General features: G+C 39.3%; 3 protein-coding genes across 3 annotated transcripts; 1 reads left to right on the top strand and 2 right to left on the bottom strand.

Annotated features, from left to right (window-relative positions):
- Positions 1-1,378: 1,378 nt before the first annotated feature.
- Positions 1,379-2,157, bottom strand: LOC149099952 (uncharacterized). The gene has a single exon (XM_089276949.1). It carries the CDS (start codon positions 2,155-2,157, stop codon positions 1,582-1,584), a length of 576 nt encoding a protein of 191 aa, XP_089133075.1. The 3' UTR covers positions 1,379-1,581.
- A 5,219-nt stretch (positions 2,158-7,376) lies between these two features.
- On the bottom strand, positions 7,377-11,002 carry LOC149099951 (uncharacterized). Its single transcript, XM_089276948.1, has 2 exons — positions 10,945-11,002; positions 7,377-8,816 (listed from the first exon to the last, which is right to left on the bottom strand). The coding sequence occupies exon 2, from the start codon at positions 8,153-8,155 to the stop codon at positions 7,580-7,582; it is 576 nt and encodes a 191-aa protein (XP_089133074.1). The 5' UTR covers positions 8,156-8,816; positions 10,945-11,002; the 3' UTR covers positions 7,377-7,579.
- On the top strand, positions 10,421-20,390 carry LOC110043050 (uncharacterized). Its single transcript, XM_089276946.1, has 9 exons — positions 10,421-10,803; positions 12,166-12,260; positions 13,111-13,155; positions 14,260-14,469; positions 15,406-15,479; positions 16,350-16,461; positions 16,571-16,633; positions 17,469-17,605; positions 18,182-20,390. The coding sequence occupies exons 1-9, from the start codon at positions 10,491-10,493 to the stop codon at positions 18,279-18,281; spliced, it is 1,149 nt and encodes a 382-aa protein (XP_089133072.1). The 5' UTR covers positions 10,421-10,490; the 3' UTR covers positions 18,282-20,390.
- Positions 20,391-22,420: the final 2,030 nt, after the last annotated feature.

Below are 22,420 nucleotides of genomic sequence, written 5' to 3'. Positions count from 1 at the left end.
GTTGTCAGTTAATGAAATAACCAATCGGCGAAAGGCAATTTCGATCCGCATACTAATTAATCCTCCTGGATAATTTGTAATAAATAGCAGTTAAGTTACCGTGGCATGTTCAAAGCTGATCTCATCGGATCATCTAGAATTCCAAACAATTTTTCAGAGAAGCCAGATAAACATGGCACCGAAAGTTCCAGCAGCAAAGAAAGGCGAGAAGCGAGCGGGAAAAACTAAGTCGGCGGCAGTTGATGGTTCGGCCAAGAAAAAGAGGAAGGGAAAGAGAAAGGAGAGCTATGCGATCTACATCTACAAGGTCCTTAAGCAAGTTCATCCCGATACGGGTATTTCTAGCAAGGCCATGGGTATCATGAATTCGTTTGTGAATGATATCTTCGAGCGTATCGCCAATGAGTCTTCCCGCCTGGCGCACTACAACAAGAAGTCGACCATCAGCTCCCGCGAGATCCAGACCGCCATCAGGTTGCTTCTGCCCGGAGAACTTGCAAAGCATGCTGTCAGCGAAGGCACTAAGGCTGTCACCAAGTATACCAGCAGCAAGTAAACATCGACTCCAGCGTTGATTCACAACAAAAACGGCTCCTTTAGGAGCCACCACATGTCATAAAAAGCAATGTCCAACGTGTCAGTTCTTTAGTTATTAATCCCTTCTGCTCCTTTAATCGCCACACTACACAAGGCTTTCTTTTAAGCTTTCAGATTTGAGATAACTATTAGATTTAAGAGAAATATATACATAGAGTTTTTGTGTGTGTGTGTTTTTTTTTTTTTGCAAAATAAAACTGTTTACAGCAATGAATGGCCCAGTTCAAGTTCTTTATGCTTTTCTTTATAAAGGATAGCTCGGAACGCTGCCTGTCAGTTTTTCACGCAAACTTTCCGTGTGCCGTCAACGTTTATCGTGGACTATTATAAGACTCCCCGCGAAAATCAACAAGCCAGTGGCACCTAATGTCATGTTCTCCGCGCGCGCATAATTTAACAGGCAGTTTCCGCGCGCTTAGCTTCCGTTTGTTACGTTGCAATGAACACTCGCACGAAGTATCATGTAATGGTTTTCACACTGAAGAAAGCCTATGCCCGAAGAGTTTGTAACTTTTCACAAGATGCTGAACCTTTGACATTTTTCAACCTTATCGGTTTTCAGTTTTTATTTTCTTTTGATTTTTTAGACCGAAGTTCACGGCTAAGTTCACGTTCTCCGCACGCGCTCGAGTGTTTCACTCCATCTCTGGTCAAGCATCAGAGAAACTTATTAAACAACGCTCAAGATCTCTTTTGTTTGGTTTTTTTTTTTTTGCGAGATCTATCTTACGTCTTATTGACAAGAGCATTTTCTTTGTAGCTTTCGGGCGTTGATCTTCGATTGCCTGTTTTTTTTTTTTTTTTATCCTGTGTGAGTGCGAGTGTGTGTGTTGCACCTAGTTTTACTTTGTTATTCCGTCAAATATATGGAGGGAAATATATGTTTTGTTTTTTTTTTTCAAGTTGGTCATTGCTTTTGTTTATTTGGTGGCTCCTAAAAGAGCCGTTTGGTTTACTGGACGCCGGGCGAAGATATCTCTTCGTTTACTTCTTCTTGGTCACCTTAGCTTTCTTGACTGCGGCCGGCTTTTTAACTTCTTTCTTTGTGCTAGGTTTCTTCGCAGCTACCTTCGGCTTTGTTGGTGACTTTGTGCCTGATGGCTTCTTGACTGCAGGCTTCTTGGACGTATCTTTCTTGGATGACGGACTTTTTGTAGAAGAGTTTTTCGTAGAAGAAGTCTCTTTCTTGGCCGCAGGTTTCTTTGTGGAAGCTTTCGTTGTAGCAGCGGGTTTCTTTGGCTTAGCCAGCGGCTTTTTACTCGGCGCAGCAGACTTTCTGGTCGGCTTTTTCTGCTCTTTTGGTAGCTTAAATGATCCTGAAGCTCCCACTCCCTTGGTGTGGATGAAGGTTCCATTGGCTGTACCCTTCTTCAGAGCTGTCTTGACGTGATGAGATGCTGTATCTCCCACCTTGTAGTTGGCCTTAACGTACTTCTCGATCGCTTGGCGTGAAGAACCGTTGCGATCTTTCAACGTGAGAATAGCAGTCTTAATCATCTCTTCGTATTTCGGATGTTCGGCAGGGGTTTTGGTCATCTTTCGCTTAGCGTTGTCTGACATTCTGCTAGTTTCTGTCGGTCTACTGAACTGTGAATTGTGTGACTCTTTCGAGAAATTCGAGGCACGTTGTTAGCATTGTAAGTTTTTACTTGTAAATGCGGACCGCAGAGAGAACAAGCCCGGCAAAGTTAGTAACGGACGTTGTTATTCTGTGTTTCTTTCATGCAAATACTTGGGAATAAATTGCTTGGTACACAGTTTTATTTGAGTTTTTCATTGAAATACTTTATTAAAACCTTTTTAAAGAGACCGAGGTACAGTCTTTTTTCCAACAACACGATAAAACTCGAAGTGAATCGACCGACATGTAAAGGCAAACGCTGTCTAATGCGAAGAAACGCTAGAAAGAATGATATTGGACTGATGTTTTGTTGACGTTTGGTCAGTTTGTTGGTTGGTTAGTTTCATTGGTTTATTCGTTGATTTGTTAGTTCTATCCTTCGTTTGTTCGTTGGTTTGTTTGTTCGTTCGTTCCTTCGCTCATTGTTCGTTCTTTCCTTCGTTTGTTGGTTCGTTTATTTGTTAGTTCTTTCCATCGTCTGTTTGTTGACTGGTTCGCGTATTCGTTAGTTCTATCCTTCGTTTGTTGGATTTTTCGTTCATTTGTTTGTTCGTTTTCAACACAGCTTTGACGTCAGAAAAAGAAATGTGGAACGTGTTAAGACAGAACCTTGCTAAAAGTTAAGGGTACAATTTATTGGTCATTGACTTTATCTTCAAGTGGTGGCTCCTAAAGGAGCCGTTTTAGTTTTAAGTATGTGAAGCGTAAGCTCACTTAAGCACGCTCGCCTCTGATTCGTCTGGCCAACTGGATATCCTTTGGCATAATGGTGACACGTTTGGCGTGGATAGCGCACAGGTTGGTATCCTCAAACAAGCCCACTAGATAGGCTTCACTGGCCTCTTGGAGAGCTAGGACGGCAGAGCTTTGAAAGCGCAGGTCCGTTTTGAAATCCTGCGCAATCTCTCGCACAAGACGCTGAAAAGGCAGCTTGCGGATGAGTAGTTCTGTAGATTTCTGATAACGGCGAATTTCTCGGAGAGCAACTGTTCCGGGTCTGTAACGATGAGGTTTCTTGACACCACCAGTAGCAGGAGCGCTCTTCCGGGCTGCTTTTGTAGCTAGCTGCTTACGAGGAGCTTTTCCACCAGTCGATTTTCGAGCCGTTTGCTTGGTACGAGCCATGACTGAAAGTAGAGATTTGACGTTTTGAAAGCGATCAAAAAGTTTTGATTTGTTTCACCACCATTGAGTAAAATCGATTTATAACAGAAAGCCCGTGATCCGATTGGCTGATTAATGACGCATGTGATTGGCTGTGAGAAATTTGCTTTTCTGTTGTGAAGAAGATGCGGCTGAACTTTCGATCTTAGGCAGCTTGTTGCTAGAAATTTGAAAATGACTCGAAAGCATGCGGAATATTACGGAATTGTGGGCACTGTGATATAGATATATATATATTTCCTGTTTAGTTTAAGTCTGACTTTGTTAACAAGAAATGAGAATTTCTCGTAACAGTTTTCCTTAACGGGCAAGTAAGTTATCCAAAGTAAGGCATGCCGAGTATAAATATTCATGAGACTGTCGGCAAAGCGTTCGCCTTTGCTTTGTTTTGAAAGTTACGTTTCCCGAGAGGTACAACTGGACAAACTAAAGCGCCAGCAAAGTCGGCAGGGTTCGTTAACTCGCAGTTTCGCTACTGGATTATCTAAAACAAGTCATGTCTGGACGCGGTAAAGGAGGCAAAGGTCTAGGAAAGGGCGGCGCTAAGCGTCATCGTAAAATTTTAAGAGACAACATCCAGGGCATAACCAAGCCTGCTATCCGTCGTCTAGCTCGCCGCGGTGGTGTGAAGCGTATCTCTGGTCTGATCTACGAAGAGACTCGCGGAGTCCTGAAAGTCTTCCTTGAGAACGTCATACGTGATGCTGTGACCTACACCGAGCACGCCAAACGAAAGACAGTGACAGCCATGGACGTGGTCTACGCTCTCAAACGCCAAGGACGTACTCTCTACGGATTTGGTGGTTAGGGAAGTGCCTGACTACAAGCTCCCCCTTAAAAAAACGGCTCCTTTAGGAGCCAACAAGTCTAACGAAAGTCCCGACCAGCAATAAATGCGATTCATTTTTAACAACAGCAACAAACAGTTCTATGTTGAACTTTAATTTGCGTTACCTTAGTGATGTAAAACAGAAGTTAAGAGTTGCAATAACAGCTGACATTTTTTTTGATCAAAGTTCTGTGTATGTAAAGTGTTGGGTTTTAGGTGTCGAGCGTTGATCAAATTAAGCGCTTGCAAACAAGGCCGTCGAGATAAGAGTTAAATTATGGTGTGTGTTTTCAAGACCAATCTGTTAACAATTTTAAGTTGGAATAGTCTTTCAGTAGGCAAATGAGATGACTGAGACAACTATAACTTTTTTTTTTATAAGAACGTTAAGGCTGAGATTAACCAAGATTTTAAGAACATTCTCCCAGAACATTCCTCGGGTTGAGAGTCGGTTAAGAACGTTTTTATTCCGCTACTCTGTCGATTAGATGACAAGCATAAAATAAGGGTGACAAAAAAATGTAAACTAACCCAACTACTTACGGGCACGCTTTGTATAACATTAACAATGGTTTTCCTATTGCATGACACACATCTCGGCTTGTAGTAATCAGCAGTAGTTCTTATTCATAACTGTTGCATTCTTTCTGTAGCACGCGCCAGCGAATATCTAGATTTGCAAACTGCATGATGAATACACCCACATAGTAAATAAGTTTACTGCCGGACATTTGGATTGCTCTTTCGCTTTTGCCGCCTTCCTGGCCGAACCGAGCAGGACCACTAGACAACGTCTCGAACACTCGTAGGTACTTATTAGATCTTGTAATAAAAGCCGTAGAGAATATATATGAAAGTCACACAAGAGATTAACTCGCTAAGACTGTTTTAAGTCACTTTTATCGACTTCCAGCTGATAAATATAATACACTGGACTTTCGGTTTAAAACCAACGCGCGCATGCCTAATTATTGTACGCCTTGTGTTTTTCTCTATGTGTGTACTGCAGGCAACTTTACATTGATTTCATTAGTTTTGTTTTGTAGTTGAAGCGAATGCCTAACAGGAGGTAGTTTTTGGTAACTTTGATGTATTGCTATAAGGCCGCTTATCTTTGTATTGGAACATGACTGTTATCAACATTTGGTGGCTCCTAAAAGAGCCGTTTTGAGTTTGTTATTAAGCTGGGAGCTTAATGTTGTTTCTTCTCCGCCTTCTTGGGTAGAAGCACTGCTTGTATGTTGGGAAGAACTCCACCCTGAGCGATAGTCACACCAGCAAGAAGTTTGTTTAACTCTTCATCGTTTCGAACGGCTAACTGCAGGTGACGAGGGATGATCCTGGTTTTCTTGTTGTCCCGAGCAGCATTTCCAGCTAACTCGAGAATCTCAGCACTCAGATACTCCAGTACGGCAGCCAAGTAGACTGGAGCACCTGCGCCGACACGCTCGCCGTAGTTGCCTTTGCGAAGGAGACGATGGATACGACCAACAGGAAACTGAAGTCCTGCCCGGGATGAACGGCTCTTAGACTTGGTGCCCGGAGCTTTGCCTTTTCCTCGACCTGTCATTTTCACTTTCTGAATGTTCTCTTTGCTTGTTATCTCTGGCAAAGTTGAGTTGAACGATTTTGTTCTAGTCTAGTCAGCCCGAAACTATGACCCGGATTTTTATTTGATTTTTCTTCAAATCAGAGGATCAAAGCGCACCAATCAAAACCGCGCCGTACTCCGAACAAAAGATAATTAGCAGGCAAAATGCGCTGTCGGTAGCGTCGGCCTATGGGTAGTTGTCAGTTAATGAAATAACCAATCGGCGAAAGGCAATTTCGATCCGCATACTAATTAATCCTCCTGGATAATTTGTAATAAATAGCAGTTAAGTTACCGTGGCATGTTCAAAGCTGATCTCATCGGATCATCTAGAATTCCAAACAATTTTTCAGAGAAGCCAGATAAACATGGCACCGAAAGTTCCAGCAGCAAAGAAAGGCGAGAAGCGAGCGGGAAAAACTAAGTCGGCGGCAGTTGATGGTTCGGCCAAGAAAAAGAGGAAGGGAAAGAGAAAGGAGAGCTATGCGATCTACATCTACAAGGTCCTTAAGCAAGTTCATCCCGATACGGGTATTTCTAGCAAGGCCATGGGTATCATGAATTCGTTTGTGAATGATATCTTCGAGCGTATCGCCAATGAGTCTTCCCGCCTGGCGCACTACAACAAGAAGTCGACCATCAGCTCCCGCGAGATCCAGACCGCCATCAGGTTGCTTCTGCCCGGAGAACTTGCAAAGCATGCTGTCAGCGAAGGCACTAAGGCTGTCACCAAGTATACCAGCAGCAAGTAAACATCGACTCCAGCGTTGATTCACAACAAAAACGGCTCCTTTAGGAGCCACCACATGTCATAAAAAGCAATGTCCAACGTGTCAGTTCTTTAGTTATTAATCCCTTCTGCTCCTTTAATCGCCACACTACACAAGGCTTTCTTTTAAGCTTTCAGATTTGAGATAACTATTAGATTTAAGAGAAATATATACATAGAGTTTTTGTGTGTGTGTGTTTTTTTTTTTTTGCAAAATAAAACTGTTTACAGCAATGAATGGCCCAGTTCAAGTTCTTTATGCTTTTCTTTATAAAGGATAGCTCGGAACGCTGCCTGTCAGTTTTTCACGCAAACTTTCCGTGTGCCGTCAACGTTTATCGTGGACTATTATAAGACTCCCCGCGAAAATCAACAAGCCAGTGGCACCTAATGTCATGTTCTCCGCGCGCGCATAATTTAACAGGCAGTTTCCGCGCGCTTAGCTTCCGTTTGTTACGTTGCAATGAACACTCGCACGAAGTATCATGTAATGGTTTTCACACTGAAGAAAGCCTATGCCCGAAGAGTTTGTAACTTTTCACAAGATGCTGAACCTTTGACATTTTTCAACCTTATCGGTTTTCAGTTTTTATTTTCTTTTGATTTTTTAGACCGAAGTTCACGGCTAAGTTCACGTTCTCCGCACGCGCTCGAGTGTTTCACTCCATCTCTGGTCAAGCATCAGAGAAACTTATTAAACAACGCTCAAGATCTCTTTTGTTTGGTTTTTTTTTTTTTGCGAGATCTATCTTACGTCTTATTGACAAGAGCATTTTCTTTGTAGCTTTCGGGCGTTGATCTTCGATTGCCTGTTTTTTTTTTTTTTTTATCCTGTGTGAGTGCGAGTGTGTGTGTTGCACCTAGTTTTACTTTGTTATTCCGTCAAATATATGGAGGGAAATATATGTTTTGTTTTTTTTTTTCAAGTTGGTCATTGCTTTTGTTTATTTGGTGGCTCCTAAAAGAGCCGTTTGGTTTACTGGACGCCGGGCGAAGATATCTCTTCGTTTACTTCTTCTTGGTCACCTTAGCTTTCTTGACTGCGGCCGGCTTTTTAACTTCTTTCTTTGTGCTAGGTTTCTTCGCAGCTACCTTCGGCTTTGTTGGTGACTTTGTGCCTGATGGCTTCTTGACTGCAGGCTTCTTGGACGTATCTTTCTTGGATGACGGACTTTTTGTAGAAGAGTTTTTCGTAGAAGAAGTCTCTTTCTTGGCCGCAGGTTTCTTTGTGGAAGCTTTCGTTGTAGCAGCGGGTTTCTTTGGCTTAGCCAGCGGCTTTTTACTCGGCGCAGCAGACTTTCTGGTCGGCTTTTTCTGCTCTTTTGGTAGCTTAAATGATCCTGAAGCTCCCACTCCCTTGGTGTGGATGAAGGTTCCATTGGCTGTACCCTTCTTCAGAGCTGTCTTGACGTGATGAGATGCTGTATCTCCCACCTTGTAGTTGGCCTTAACGTACTTCTCGATCGCTTGGCGTGAAGAACCGTTGCGATCTTTCAACGTGAGAATAGCAGTCTTAATCATCTCTTCGTATTTCGGATGTTCGGCAGGGGTTTTGGTCATCTTTCGCTTAGCGTTGTCTGACATTCTGCTAGTTTCTGTCGGTCTACTGAACTGTGAATTGTGTGACTCTTTCGAGAAATTCGAGGCACGTTGTTAGCATTGTAAGTTTTTACTTGTAAATGCGGACCGCAGAGAGAACAAGCCCGGCAAAGTTAGTAACGGACGTTGTTATTCTGTGTTTCTTTCATGCAAATACTTGGGAATAAATTGCTTGGTACACAGTTTTATTTGAGTTTTTCATTGAAATACTTTATTAAAACCTTTTTAAAGAGACCGAGGTACAGTCTTTTTTCCAACAACACGATAAAACTCGAAGTGAATCGACCGACATGTAAAGGCAAACGCTGTCTAATGCGAAGAAACGCTAGAAAGAATGATATTGGACTGATGTTTTGTTGACGTTTGGTCAGTTTGTTGGTTGGTTAGTTTCATTGGTTTATTCGTTGATTTGTTAGTTCTATCCTTCGTTTGTTCGTTGGTTTGTTTGTTCGTTCGTTCCTTCGCTCATTGTTCGTTCTTTCCTTCGTTTGTTGGCGAAACTGAAGTGTGTTGCCCAAGAACGTGACAAGAAGAACATGACACAATGTTTTTTCTTTAGCGAGAGCTTGAACTTGCATCGCCTAACCAGAGTTTAGCCCACAGATCATGGGGCTAATTGCGTGACAAAGGTGTGACTGTATCAGGCCTGCAATGCATTATGGGTATCTTAATCGTTCCAGCACAGAATGAACACTCGCGCCCAAAGTGAAATATATTTTAAGTGTAAAAGCAGGTCATAACTTGAACTTTCCGATGCTCCCGTTGCCTTGTGTCTGCAACGTAACTCTTTAAAATACCTGTTCTTCTCCCTGTAAAGAGACCTGCTTTTACACTGGCTCCGTTTTGGCTTCATGCAGAGTCGCTGTCCAAGTTTCATTGTTGAAGTGCTGAGAAGCACTCTTGCACAAGCGAGCTGCCGCACACAATCGTTTCTTCGAAAGGTGCGCTTCAACTTGCGGATCTCCAGACTTAATGATGTCTTTTGATCACCAAAACAGAGCCTATTTTGTAACTCACTTCTTTACAAACCAGGTAGCACCAATTCGGCGATATTCATACCGAGGCCATGTCACATGACCCCTCCAAACTGGTTCTCAGACCTCCGCTCGATTTTATGCAAATAACTATGTTTTTGAGTGCGCAATGCTGAAGTTTTCAGCTTTCTTTTGTAAAACAGGAGAGCAAAAAAATCCCGCATAATCTCAGCCTACAGTCTACGAACGGTCACTCCAAGACGCAGACCATGGAGGCTGCAGACCGTGCAGACTGAGTACTTTTTTTCTAAGACTTGACTCACTTTTTTCGCTTCTTATGAGAAAATAGTTATCTATATGCCCTAATGTTTGTTATTTATCCACAGGAGGCGCAAACTCAACATCTGACCGTTGATTCACGCGTTTAATAGACTTTCTATGGGAAATGCCCTTTACTGGTCCTAAACATACTAAAATCAAGCACTAAAATAAACTTCCATACATTCTGGTCGCAAATTGCGTCAAGTTTTGACGGGTTTGTGGTTTATTTCTTTTCTCTTATTTGTTGTTGTTGTGTTGTTGTTTTTTTTCGATTTTCTTCGTCTTCGTTCTCCTCTTAACTGGTTCATTAAACAAAGCAAGGACGGGACTCTAAGCGACCTTCTCCCACAAATCGCGTTTTCTTCACATAGTACAGAATCGCCATTACACTAGCAGTATTCCCTCTTTCGCTTAGTTGAGCATGACCGTAAGTAAACCTCGACGAGAAAAATGCTCGCATGAAATTTTTCCTCGAGGTTTTCTTATGCGTCACGCACGATGGACTAAGCGAAAGAGGGACCACTCGCAGTTTAAATCGCCATAAAAACAAAACTGCAGATAAATTAACCAGCGCATCAACTCATCACGACAACCGTATTGCGCTGGGAATTTCAAATGCTATTCGGTTTTCTGTGATCTTTCCATGCGCTAGGCGTTTTTGGCGTGATCACAGTCACACTCCAACAGCCACGTTACATTTTGTATAGCAATAGTAGGAAATGCACAAGTTACGTGTGACATTACATTACAAGTGAAGTTTATTTCTACATTTTAAAATAGCTTTACTTAAGCATATTTAGGACTAAAGGAAGCTTCCCTTGCAAAATCTAAAACACATCAACAGTCGCATACCACCGAGTTTGCGTGGGCTGTGGATGAACAGAACCAAAAAATATGCGAGTCAAAACTAAATTCAAAAACAAGAATAAGAAAACAAAAGTACTCAGTCTGCACAGTCTGCGTGGTCTCTACGGTCTGCGATCTGCAGTCTGTATGGTCTGCGTTTTGGGGTGACCGGTCTACGAATGCATATGTTTTGCCAGAAGCCACATCCAGCTCTTCCCCTTGTGGACGCCCTGTGCTGTGCGGGTTTCAGACTCTCTGAGCCCGCGCAGTATCATGGCAGAGGATACCTTAAGGAAAACAATATGGCGGAGGCGGGGGAATCTAAAGAGAACCCGTTTTCTTTTAAAACCTTTGTGAAAACCAAACAAGATACGACAAGTCCAAAAACTAACAAAGCTCAAGGTAAACAGAAGTCTAAAGATTCTGCTGTGAATCTGCGTAACAAGAATAATTTTAAAGAGGAGGCACCTTTTCCGGAAGTCGACAAACAAGGTACGACAATCATATTTCACGACTATTTCTTTCTTCTTTGCTCGTAAACAATACAAATTTTTCAGTAAGTATAACAGTTCTTTCAAACTTTAGGAACATTTCACACGTTAACGCAAAATTAATAACTCAAAGGAAACATACCTGCAGTGATTTTCGCTTTCATTTCATCCTCGACAGTTAACGTTCTTCCGCCATCATAGAAACTCGAGCTTACCTGTCTTTATTTTTTAAAATTAAATAATTATAAGCTTATTTTGAATTGAATAAATCATGTGTCATTCTTTCATATAATGTGTCTACTAAACTGTTGCCTTTTATTAGAACCTAGCTCAACCTCAAATTGGAAAAAACTTATTTTACAATTTCCCTCTACAATATGTAAACTTATGCAACCTTACATACACCTTTTTACTTCAGCCGAGGCCACCTGACAGTTTCCAACCAATCACGACACAATTTCGAAAGAAAACTACCTGACGAATTTGTACGTGATATAGGTATATATCACCAATCATGTTTGAACAGTACGATTGTCAGCTGTTGGATCAAGCAAGTTTGACTGGCTGATAAATACGTCCAAAATTTAATTCACTTCAACAGCACAACAAACAAATGACAGAAGTAACTTTATTTGCAACTAGCACATAGAAAACCACCCATAAACATAATGAATTTAAACACTTAATTTTTTTAAGTGATCATATTGTTGGTTTCAATGACAAAGACAAATAAAGATAAATGATTATGCAGTTCCATATCCATGTTACTCATTCATTACTCCCACACTGAATAATTAGAAACATAATCACTCTGATCATCAAAGCATGATTGATCCATGCTGCTTCCATGGTGCTTACTTCTTTAGTTTCTCAATAGAATGTGTTTCAATGTATAGGGTGCAAAGAAAACTGAAAGCCACTCGCACTAGTCCCCTAAGAATTTCTACTAGTGTGACTGATTTCTTTACAATTAAATTGATCTAATAATGAAATCCCTTGCAATACTGCTGCTATTTGAATTTCCTAAAAAAATCAAGAGGTTGACAAAGGGTGTAAAAAGACCACTGTTAAAAATACCAAAAAGTATTTTTTGATGTGTGAATTTTATTAAAATTTGGTCAAAAACAGTATCACCCCCCCACCCTTCCTTTTCACCACTCTCCACCCATGCTCTGTCCATGGGCTTGACTGCAAAATCTAGTGGTACATAAAGCTATCAGACTCCAGTTTCTTTGCCCACTGAATTATCTTAGACTAACCTTTACATATCCTCACAAGTTTCAACTTAGTTTATACTGTATTATTTTCATTGTGAAGTATAGAATGGATGTGTTTCATTATGAATATCTCCATTGACTCTCAGATGAAGACAATGGCGGTAGGAAGGAACTCAATCCATTTTCATTCAAAAGGTTTGTGTCAGATGACTTGGCATCCAGAAACAAGCGTGTTCTACAGGTATTTCACCATATGGTATTCATCAAGCTCATAATTAACCTACACTATTAAATAAGCACTATCTATCAACCTCTCTGCAACGTGTTATTGACCTCTGTATGACTAACTTATTTCAGCTTTTTGTGGTTGAAATGTCAGTCTGTGCATTTCCTACAATTAACAGACTCTAGTCTTTGCTTGGACAAAATAAAATGTATATGAACAATGACATGTTCAACTTTATGTCTTTTATTTTATACAATTCGATTCATGATTTTGTTTTTAAGATAGTTACAACTTATTCCATTTGCCCTTAAATGTGCTTACTCAATTTCTTGCTTAGGAATTATGCATTTTTAGCAGACAAATTTTTACCATTGTTAAGTAAAGATCATCTTTAGTTATCTTATCTCTTATCTCTCAAGGTAATTTGTAATCATCTTTAATTAGTCATTGATTTAATCTCCAACCATTGTTCAGATTTCACTGGAAATGTGCAAATTTTACATGGCCATTTTCTGTTTATTGTGGGAGGCGTGGTGACCTCATGGTTAGTGCGTTTGTCTCCGGATCAAGTGGTCCGGGTTTGAGCCCAGGTCGGGGACATTGTGTTGTGTTCTTGGGCAAGACACTTTACTCTCATAGTGCCTCTCTCCACCCAGGTGTATAAATGGGTACCGGCGAACTTAATGCTGGGGGTAACCCTGCGATGGACTGGCATCCCATCCAGGGGGAGTAGAAATACTCCTAGTTGCTTCATGCTACAGAAACCGGGATAAGCTCTGGCTTGGTGGGCCACTTGGCTCGTATACAGAATGAAGCTTTACTGCCTGTTTATTACAATGTTGTAATGTGGAACATTCTTTTGTAGATCATTGATGACGAAGTCCATGAGGTGAAGACAGATCAAGAAAATGTACGTTAACTCTTAGTTTTTAACAAGTGAAAACAAAAATGCAACACAATATAGGATATTAATAATAATAATAATAATCAATAATAATAATAATCAATCTTAATTTGTACTCATTCTTGCTAAAGAAAAAATTACAAGTCACAGATATTTGCTTGACTTAAGTACCCTCCCCTCAATTAATTGAAGGGGTACATGGAAAAAGACCCCAAGTGACATCTGATAGACTGCAAGATTCTACTAGCAAATTGCTTTTCGCTTCCTTGTACAGACAAGGAGAATTTGACATGAGATCAAGAGTCACTTAGGGCTTTCTTCCTTGCACCCCTTCAATTGTCGCAGTCTAAACCAAACAGCAACACCTCCCATTGAATTCAATCAGAAAAAATGTATGTATTAACATTTACAATAGCATTTGAACCTACTTCATCACAAAGTATGTCTAAAACTAAAGAATTGAATGTATTTTCTAAAGTTTCAAATTTAATAATTAACAATTTTATTCTTTGAAATCATGGTGAGTAGTGGCAGAATATTAAAATATGAATTAACTAAATTTTCTGCTGTTATTCACTGAGATTGAAAAGAATAATTGTTTTTGTATACTAACATGAAGTGATCCAAAACAGACCAAAAGAAAACCATCAAAGACAAAGTTAATTGATCTCTCAGTTCAAATTGTGTGGAAAACTTGCAAGCGGCCCAAAGCATGGACAAAGCTATTTACAGAATCTTCAAACCTGGCAAATGTATTTTAACCTTTAAGAAAATCCTCGTCACAATCTAGCTAAATTGTCTTTTAACACTGTTCAAATCAGCAATCTTGATCAAAAGTCTGCTTGGAAAAAAAATTCCTGTTCGACCAAAGTTGCCAATTTCACTTCAAATACTTCGCAAAGGATCAACCTGAAATAATAGTGTGTGCAGGACTAAATAAATAAACTATCTTGCCACTTGTTCAAGAAGATATGTTATTTTTCTACCTTCGTATCTTTTGCATATGTTACCAGTTATCTTGCTTTGATCTACAACAAAATAAATGATCATGCTTAATTCAAGTTTTCTTTGTTTTTCACAAGCAATTTGTTATCTTTATAATTCATCTAGGGAGATGAAAGAGAACAAATTGATACCTCAGACCAAAAGATCGTTCAAAAAAGTGATTCAGAAAGCACAGAGACTGATGAAAGTGAGAATGAATCTGAAGACAGTTTTAATTCCTCTGCTCAGTCACCAGTATCAGGAAGTATCAATTACTTTGTAGCACCGCTAGAAAGTTCTGAAACTCAGGCCATGGTAATTGAGGAATTGAATCAGGTAAGGTTGTATAGAAACCCAGTATTCACAGGATCTTTTTTTTGCTAGTCCAAATACAACATTTCTTCAGTGGCGTGACGTCACTACAGTTGCATACCAGGATACCTAGTACACAGGGGGGAGGGGGTGTGGGGGGGGGTTTACTCCCAGGAAAAATGGTTTGGACCCTTACCCTATTTATGACCAAAATCTGCGATTTTCCCTGTCCTATTTATGACATGACAGAAAATTCGAAACCCTATTTATGAACTCATCCTTAAATCAATACCCTGCTTCACACCTGCCTTATAATTAGTTCCTTAGTTCAGATCAATGTTAAATTACTGTAAACATAATTTGTGAAGTGCTTTTTCTGATAGTCTTACCAATAATGATGAATATCTAACTTCCTCTTAAAAACATACCCATGTTAAGACTAGAATGCAAAAACCCTACCCTGTATATGACCAAAATGGCCAAAATTTGATACCACATTTATGACCAAAACGGCTGAAAAACCATACCCTTTGGGGCCGCACATACCCACATAGCCCATATAAGGGAGTACCCCCCCCCCCTCTGGGACCTACTATGACAGAAATCAGCAATCAATCGTCTTAGCTTGGTCATGTTGAAGGTGTTTATTGTTACTAATATTTCTAAATTATCTATATTTTTGAATAAAAAAATTGAGAAAGTTTTAGGTGGATTTAAACTTCCCCTGTTCACGTTTAGTTCCGTGCTGTATTTGAAATCCCACCATCAAGTTCTCTTTTTGCTGATGATCTTCTTTTCATCCTTAATAGAGTTTTGTTTGTATTCTTTTTAGACTACAGTTACTATCCAAAATATAAATAGTGCTTCCCTACACAATCATGAATCAACTTTTGACATTTGTCATGAATAACACTATTTTTGTAAACAGCACAATTACAAATGTCTTTATCATTGAAACAGCTTAAAGAAGAAAATGAAAGGCTTAGAAGAGACCTGCAAGAATCAAACCAAGCAAGAGATGAAGAGAAGAAAAGGTGATAACTAGAACTCCTGCCATTTATTGATTTTAAAGAGGGAGGGAGTGTTAGAATTGACATAACAAGACTGTTTAGCCCATTGACTCCCATGTTGCCGGTAACCGGCCGTGACGAGCCTCAGCCTTTGTTCCACTTCTGACATCATTTCCTCTGACCAAAATGGGCATCATCCATGCTCAACATCTGCAGGATGGAAAGATCTTTCCAATGATACCCAGATCAGAGTGATCGGCTCAATGGAGCCTGAAATATGAACGAAAATGCTCAAAAGGTTGAGTGAAAAACTCAGAGTAAAATTTCCTGCAAGTACATGTGGCTACTCCATGGTAAAAATGGCCTGTCTCGATGATGCTTTCTCAAAAGTTTTTAAACTGGAAGCAAGCCCAGTAAAAGGTCAATCACTGGAGCAAAAAGAAAAGAAAAGGAGAAAAAGGAAAGGTGAAAAGAAATTTAAAAAATCGAAAAGCCTAAAGACATAGGTCACTTTCTCCTCCAAATGGGTTTTAATCATTTGATGGGTTTTAATCATTTGACAAGTACTACTCTACAAAATAAAACCATTATAATAGCAAATTATGGCGGACCCAAACTTGCTCATTTTAGATCAATATTTCAGACTGTACTTTGATTTTCAAACTAGAAAAAAAAAATGCACATTGAAAAACTTGGTTCTGCTCTTGGTAAGGTTCTTCACTTTTCTGGCCCATGATTGTAACCCATTTCCCAGGCTGCGCTTGCCCTTGCAAGCAAATATATGGATTAGTGCTTAGCCCAAAAACACAGGTGCTGTTTCTGTAATATTGGTAGGACATTTTGAATGGAGGTTTAACTGTATTTGAATTACTTGCACCATGTCTTTTTTAACAGGGTTGTAAGTTTGCAAAGGAAGCTGGCAAAGATTGAGAAAAGAGAGGCTGATGAAACAGCAGCCCTGGAAAATATGGTACACATGGTTGAGAAAAATCTGGAACTTACTACGGTAATAACCATTTACACTGCTTGAAACTACTGCTTTGCACTGCTTGACTGTGAGAGAAATGTACAAAGAAATGATCTATTATAATTCAGGTTATTTGTTGTTTTTTCAGCAAAGAGCTCTCAGAGCAGAAGCAACAGTTGCAAAATTAAAGGAAGAAGTAACCATATTAAAGGTAATTTTTATGGCTGACTAAGATCCCTTTTACTCACATTTGAAAATAGAAACAATAAAGAAAGTATTATTATTATAAATTAAGTTACCTAACCTTCTCCCAAATTGTGTCAGCCATCTACAGAGTGAAATAAAATTCACTGAAACAGATTCACTTTTCCTTCAGAAAACCATCAGAAATAACTTGCTCATCCAAAACATGAAGTTCTCACCTGAAAGATTCCTAAAAATATGAAGAAGTACAGAGCATGTTGGTTGTCCTGTTTCTGTCAGTTGATGCTGCTTAATCCAGAAGTGTCTCTGGCAACATGAGTCATTTGGCAGGAGTGAAACTGTTGCTTGCTGAATATTGAAATATCTCTCTCAAATATCCGAATAATTAACTCTCCTGCTTATCTTGGAGTCCTGAGGGGGGAACTTGCACGTAAAAAGGATGGGATTGCTTTTTGGAAATTTTTAAAAGAACCCCTAAGAGGTTCAAAGGTCCTGCTTTGTGGGTGTGGCGAGCACCCCAGCACTCTTGGTTACAGACTGAATCTTCTGTTCTCCAGTACAGGTCATCAAATCTTCTAGATACCAAGGAAAGTGCATGGAGTTCATTTTTATTCTTTACTTTGTTTTTAGTGTTTTTGGGAGAAAATTATTTGGATATTTGATGCATTTTTGTTGTTGAATGGGTGGAATTCTACTTTCAACAATTTTTTTAGGCTCAAGAAAGCAAACTTGCCAATCTCCTGGATTTTTATTTTATTAGGTTGTTGATTTGAATGCTGCTCTTGTAAATAGCAACAAGTTTATAGCTAAAGCTGGTTTTAACCATGTGAATTGCATTGCAGACTGAGTCTGTTCCCATAGCAACATATAATCAACTCCTGGATGCCAATCACTGTACAATGACAGCTGTCAGAGATAAATCCAGAGCTGCCGCAGATCAAATGAATGTCGCAGCAAAGAATGCAGAGCAGGCAGTAAGGTGAATATTAGGAATAGTTTTTGTTCAGTAAACATCCTGGAAAATCACAGGTTTAAGTTGTTCTGTACCTTTAGTTAGCTGGACTAACTTGACATATGTGCATACTCTCACGTGTGCAAGCAAACTACACAAAAACCAACAAATCGCAAATAACAACAGTGCATTTACATGCTGTTGCAACAAATGGAAGGATGCAGTTCTTCTACATTCTAAGAGCTGACGTTTCTTGGAATTCCTTTTGCAATTGTAATAACTCTGTTTTGAACAGTGCTACAAGTGATAATTGAGAGAAAAACTTCCTTTCTGCCTTTAGTATTAGCAACTGTTTTTCTCTTGTTGCTTATGCAAGGAAAATGCAGAGATAAGATTTGTGCTAAACAAGTTACTTCTTCCATTTTAGACTGGCATCTGTAAAATGCCAAATTTACAAATTGAAGAGCAGTTTTAATTCTGGAAAGACAATCACATACCTCCTTGTCATGTATTTAAATAACAATGCCGTACTTATGATTAGCTATGCTGAATCTCTTTTCCATTAACCTTTCTTAATTCTTCTTCTTCTTAATTGCTTTTTAGGCAACTGCTATCTGGTGTAGACACACTAAAGTTTATATCACAGCAACTGGACACCATTGACAGAATAACAGAGGTTCATGTTCATCCAGAAGACAGATAACGACAACTTAACTAGTCAGTCTTTTTACAAACAAGTTGGTCCCAAGCCAAACCTGAGTCGGCGATCACTTCTATGAAACAAGGACAACCAGTGTAAACTACATGTTTCAGAGCAAGCTTCTCTTTTTGCAGGGGTGAAATGATTATAAATGTTCATGGATGAGGGATTTCTTTCATCCTGAATGTGGCCTTAAAATTATGATATGAACATGACAGACAGAACCTGGAAGTGACTGAAAGTTTGACAAGTGACTGTTTTTTTCAAAGTTGGTTTCTGATTGGCTGAGGAGTGCCTTGGATTATTGTTCGACAGACAGTCCTGAGAATCTGTAAGCCATATTTCATGGAACATTGCTATGAAAAATTTACTGTCAGGTGATAGAAATTTCAAGCTCATAGCATAACTTGGAAAAAGATGGCCAGTGAATCCATACCTTCTGAAAAGACCACATCAAATTTTGGCGTAAAACTATTAGTTATTTATTCAGGGCAGGAAAAAACCCAGGTTCAATAGGCTGGGGCAAGTAAATTTTGCTCTTGGGCAAGTGAAAATGGTGATGGTCTGGTGAGCAAGTGAAATTAGCCTCAGTAGTCTTGTTACAGTCCATCAGTGATTACAGACGGTACCTAGCAAATGGTGTAGTTGATAAGGCATGAATAGTGTGCACCTATTGGGCAAGTACTATTTTAGTGTGGGAAACTGAAATTTACTGACCCTCTGGGCAACTGGATTTCGATTTTTATCTCCTGCTCTGCTGTCTCTTAGTTGTATTAAGGTATTTTCATATTTATCTGGCACCAAGTCTGTGTTGGAGAAATTCTAGTTTACTTACTTTCCACTTTATCATAGACTACAAAGGAAAGTGTCCATCATTTTTGCAGTGCAATCCATATAAGCTGAAACATTCATTCTCAGCAAAAAGTTGAAACAAAATTGTTGGCCAGACATAACAGGAAAAAGATTCCTGAAACAGGAAACAGTTCTCTCTGGAACAATATTTTAAAGGAAAATATTGGTGAAGCTAATTCACAAGTAGTTGCAAATTTGAACTGCTTAAACATTAGCTTCTTTTCACAAGAGAAGTTTACCAATGTAATAAAATTCAAATGTATTTTCTCATCCTCAATAAACTGATGGTCATGGGGAAAGAAATGAAATTTGTTTTATTTTTCCAAAAAAACTGTCAAAAATTAATTTTAATAATAATAATTGCCATTTTTACATAGTGAATATAACTGTGTGAAGTTGTTCTGCATTGATTGACTAACATCAATGGACTGTTTTTGTTGTGATGTCATTTGAATTACCAGAATTAATCTCAATAAATTGGCATTATTACAGGACACATTTAAATGATCCATTTCAACACAGTGGCTAGGAGTTGTGACAGGCTAAAAGTCAGCCTGCTGGTCTCTGGATCAAGCAATCCGGGTTCGAGCCCTGCCCGGGGTCATTGTGTTGTGCTCTTGGGAAAGACACCGTACTCTCACAGTGCCTCTCTCCACCCAAGTGTATAAATGGTTACTGGCAAATTGAATAATAGGGGGTAGCCCTGGGATGCATCCCATCCAGGGGGGGGGGTATAAATACTTTGTCACTGTTTTATTTTCTGTGAAATGTGATTTAGTTCCTGCCACTCTCTTACCATCCTGAGTATTCACATCATCAGCAAATAATGTAAGCTAAGGCCCTGATGGTAAATGATTACTTTTGTAAATACAGTTAGTATTAAAGGGCCACAGTCAGCTGGCGCACATGCGCATTAGATTACATTTCATTGCTAATTTGCATATCACAGACATGATCCATACTGTTTTTAACCAAATATGATTAAAAAATAATATCATAGGTGAGCAAAAGCACACTCAAAAACAGATTTTTCAGTAAACGATTGAAAATCAAGCAAAACAATGCGAAGATTGAAGTGGATTTCTAGATGTACTTTGATTTCAGGTTGAGGTGAACTTTTTTCAAAATGAGAAAACTAGTGTCCAGGTCAGTGCAGTCCCAAAGCTGACTGTGTCCCTTTAAACTAAAATCTACTATGTGTTTATTTATGATCTCATAATTTGAACAGTAAATGGTTTATTAAAACACTTGGACTACAGATTTTAGAGTCCATTGTCATAATTTCTGATCGTTTGTTTTCTGGGGATTTGAAATGCTTCTGAATTTTTCTGATGCAGATACAAAGATGTCTCAATGACCTCACATTAAGTATAGGAAATTGTACGAATGTAAGTGCAAGCCATAATGTATCCCACACAATTCCATTGTTTATAAACCAATCAGATACAAGTAGATAACTTATGTGTCTAGTCCAGAATAAAACTGCCACACTAAAGAATAAATTCAATGTTCAATACTAAATTCAATATTTTCCGTGTAAATTCATTGACCTCTTCCATGTATTTTGGGCATTAGTAATTCGGCCAACTTTCATATCATGATCTGGCTACAAAAAGGCTGTCATTCTGCTTTAACAAAATTCCAGTCTGTGATTACTGAAATACATGTGGTTGATAAAAAATGAAAATGTACTTAACAGGAGTCAGAAAATACAAAAGGAATTCTGATGAGAAATCTTGCCTATATTGTTACAATTGCGTGTGTGAAAGGCAAATTCTGATTGTTTAGCATACAATGAAATTAATGATGAACATTGTAGCTTGCACATATGTTGAGCCAAGAAACCTTACACTACCAGTGAACTTGAGGAATTCTCTCAAAGTTGCTGGAGTCCTCGGGTGAGCACAGTTTGAGAGCTTTTCCAAATACCTTATTCCTGCTTGAATTTGGGAGTACTTAATTTCATGATTTTTGGCAAGGCTGTAAATTATTTGAATGTCCATGGGCATTACAAATCAATCATGCAGTGGTCCAATTTCAACCAGTCACAAAGCGGGAATTTCCACAGCCATAGTTATACTTAAGTAAGGCATTTTATTAACCTCGGTGGAATAGTTGCTGTGGCCATTGTCAGACCGATTGGATTAAATTGCAGATCACAGAGTAACCCTAGCTCTAAACAAAACCACTACCCATTTATAATGTTCAGTGGGTGATTTAAGGGAGGAGCCTGGGCTCCACCCCCTCCTCCTTGTTGCCCTTTAGTGGTGAAAGTAGTTAAGGTCTGAAGAACTGAATATTTTTAAGGCCTTTACCTTAATGTAAGGCCCTAAGGGGCAGGGAAATGTTGCGGGGGGGGGGGGGGCACATTATAATTACGTCTGAATCTGCCACTTGTATTCAACAAGTTAGTATACTGACCTATATATTGTGCAATGTCATCCATAAGTGTGCAGTTTCATGCACTGGATGGAAGTCATCTACAAAGTGATGACATTTCTTTCCCTAAAGTTTGGGAGGAGCATTTGCCACTTTGCCAGTGATTGTTCTTTAATATTGCCTAACGTAGAGAAATAATTGGAAATCAATATTTAAAGAAAAAATGTTGACTGTTTATAGTGGTCGATCTCTTAGCTACAACTAGCTAGATTTCAGGTATGCCAGTTAAACTGAAAGAAAGAAATATTGCAAATAAACATAGCAGGCTTAAAAATCCCAACTGGCAGGGGGCAGACCTGCAGACCAGTTGGCTATTTAGAAGTGTGACCAAGGAGTTGAACTGGGGGTCTACTAAGAAACAACTCCAGCTTAGTGGTCAGAGCGGGACTTGAACCCGTGACCTCTGGATTTTGAGTCTGGCACCGTAATCACTTGGCCACCCTGACTCCAATAGTATTACTGCTAATACAATTTGATTCTTTCCTTTTGATATTTATATCACCTCATAGAAATCTCCAGCTTATTACACTTCCCCCCCCCCCCCAAAAAAAAAAACAAAAAAAAACATCAATTCAACTTAATTATAAAGAAATGAAATAAGATAACGATAATAAAAAAGATCAATGGAAATGACAACTGTATCCAAAAGCACCAAAGCAACATACTAGGAACTCTCCCAAGGGGGGTGAGGTGGACTCCGATATGAAGAGGCCAGGGATGCCACACTCAGATTGGCCTCATTTAGGGGTTTAATTCAAATTTTGCAATGAGCATCCACAACCTTTTCATGTGGGAGTTCCCCGGGGATACTTAATTGAATAGATGAACTCAAACTGCAATTGTTATAATCG

This window comes from Orbicella faveolata, unplaced genomic scaffold, assembly GCF_042242905.1.
Source record: "Orbicella faveolata isolate gen_17 unplaced genomic scaffold, um_ofav_v1 contig_46, whole genome shotgun sequence".
In the NCBI taxonomy this organism is placed as follows: domain Eukaryota; kingdom Metazoa; phylum Cnidaria; class Anthozoa; order Scleractinia; family Merulinidae; genus Orbicella; species Orbicella faveolata.
This window is presented reverse-complemented; position numbering and strand designations above follow the sequence as displayed.

What these genes read in the sequence shown, in the direction of transcription:
- LOC149099952 (XM_089276949.1), bottom strand. Translation starts at nt 2,157, where the DNA reads ATGTCAGACAACGCTAAGCGAAAGATGACCAAAACCCCTGCCGAACAT.
- LOC149099951 (XM_089276948.1), bottom strand. Translation starts at nt 8,155, where the DNA reads ATGTCAGACAACGCTAAGCGAAAGATGACCAAAACCCCTGCCGAACAT.
- LOC110043050 (XM_089276946.1), top strand. Translation starts at nt 10,491, where the DNA reads ATGCATATGTTTTGCCAGAAGCCACATCCAGCTCTTCCCCTTGTGGAC. An exon ending in AGAGATGAAGAGAAGAAAAG is followed by an intron (nt 15,480 to 16,349) that starts GTGATAACTAGA and finishes CTTTTTTAACAG; the next exon opens with GGTTGTAAGTTTGCAAAGGA. An exon ending in AAGAAGTAACCATATTAAAG is followed by an intron (nt 16,634 to 17,468) that starts GTAATTTTTATG and finishes ATTGCATTGCAG; the next exon opens with ACTGAGTCTGTTCCCATAGC.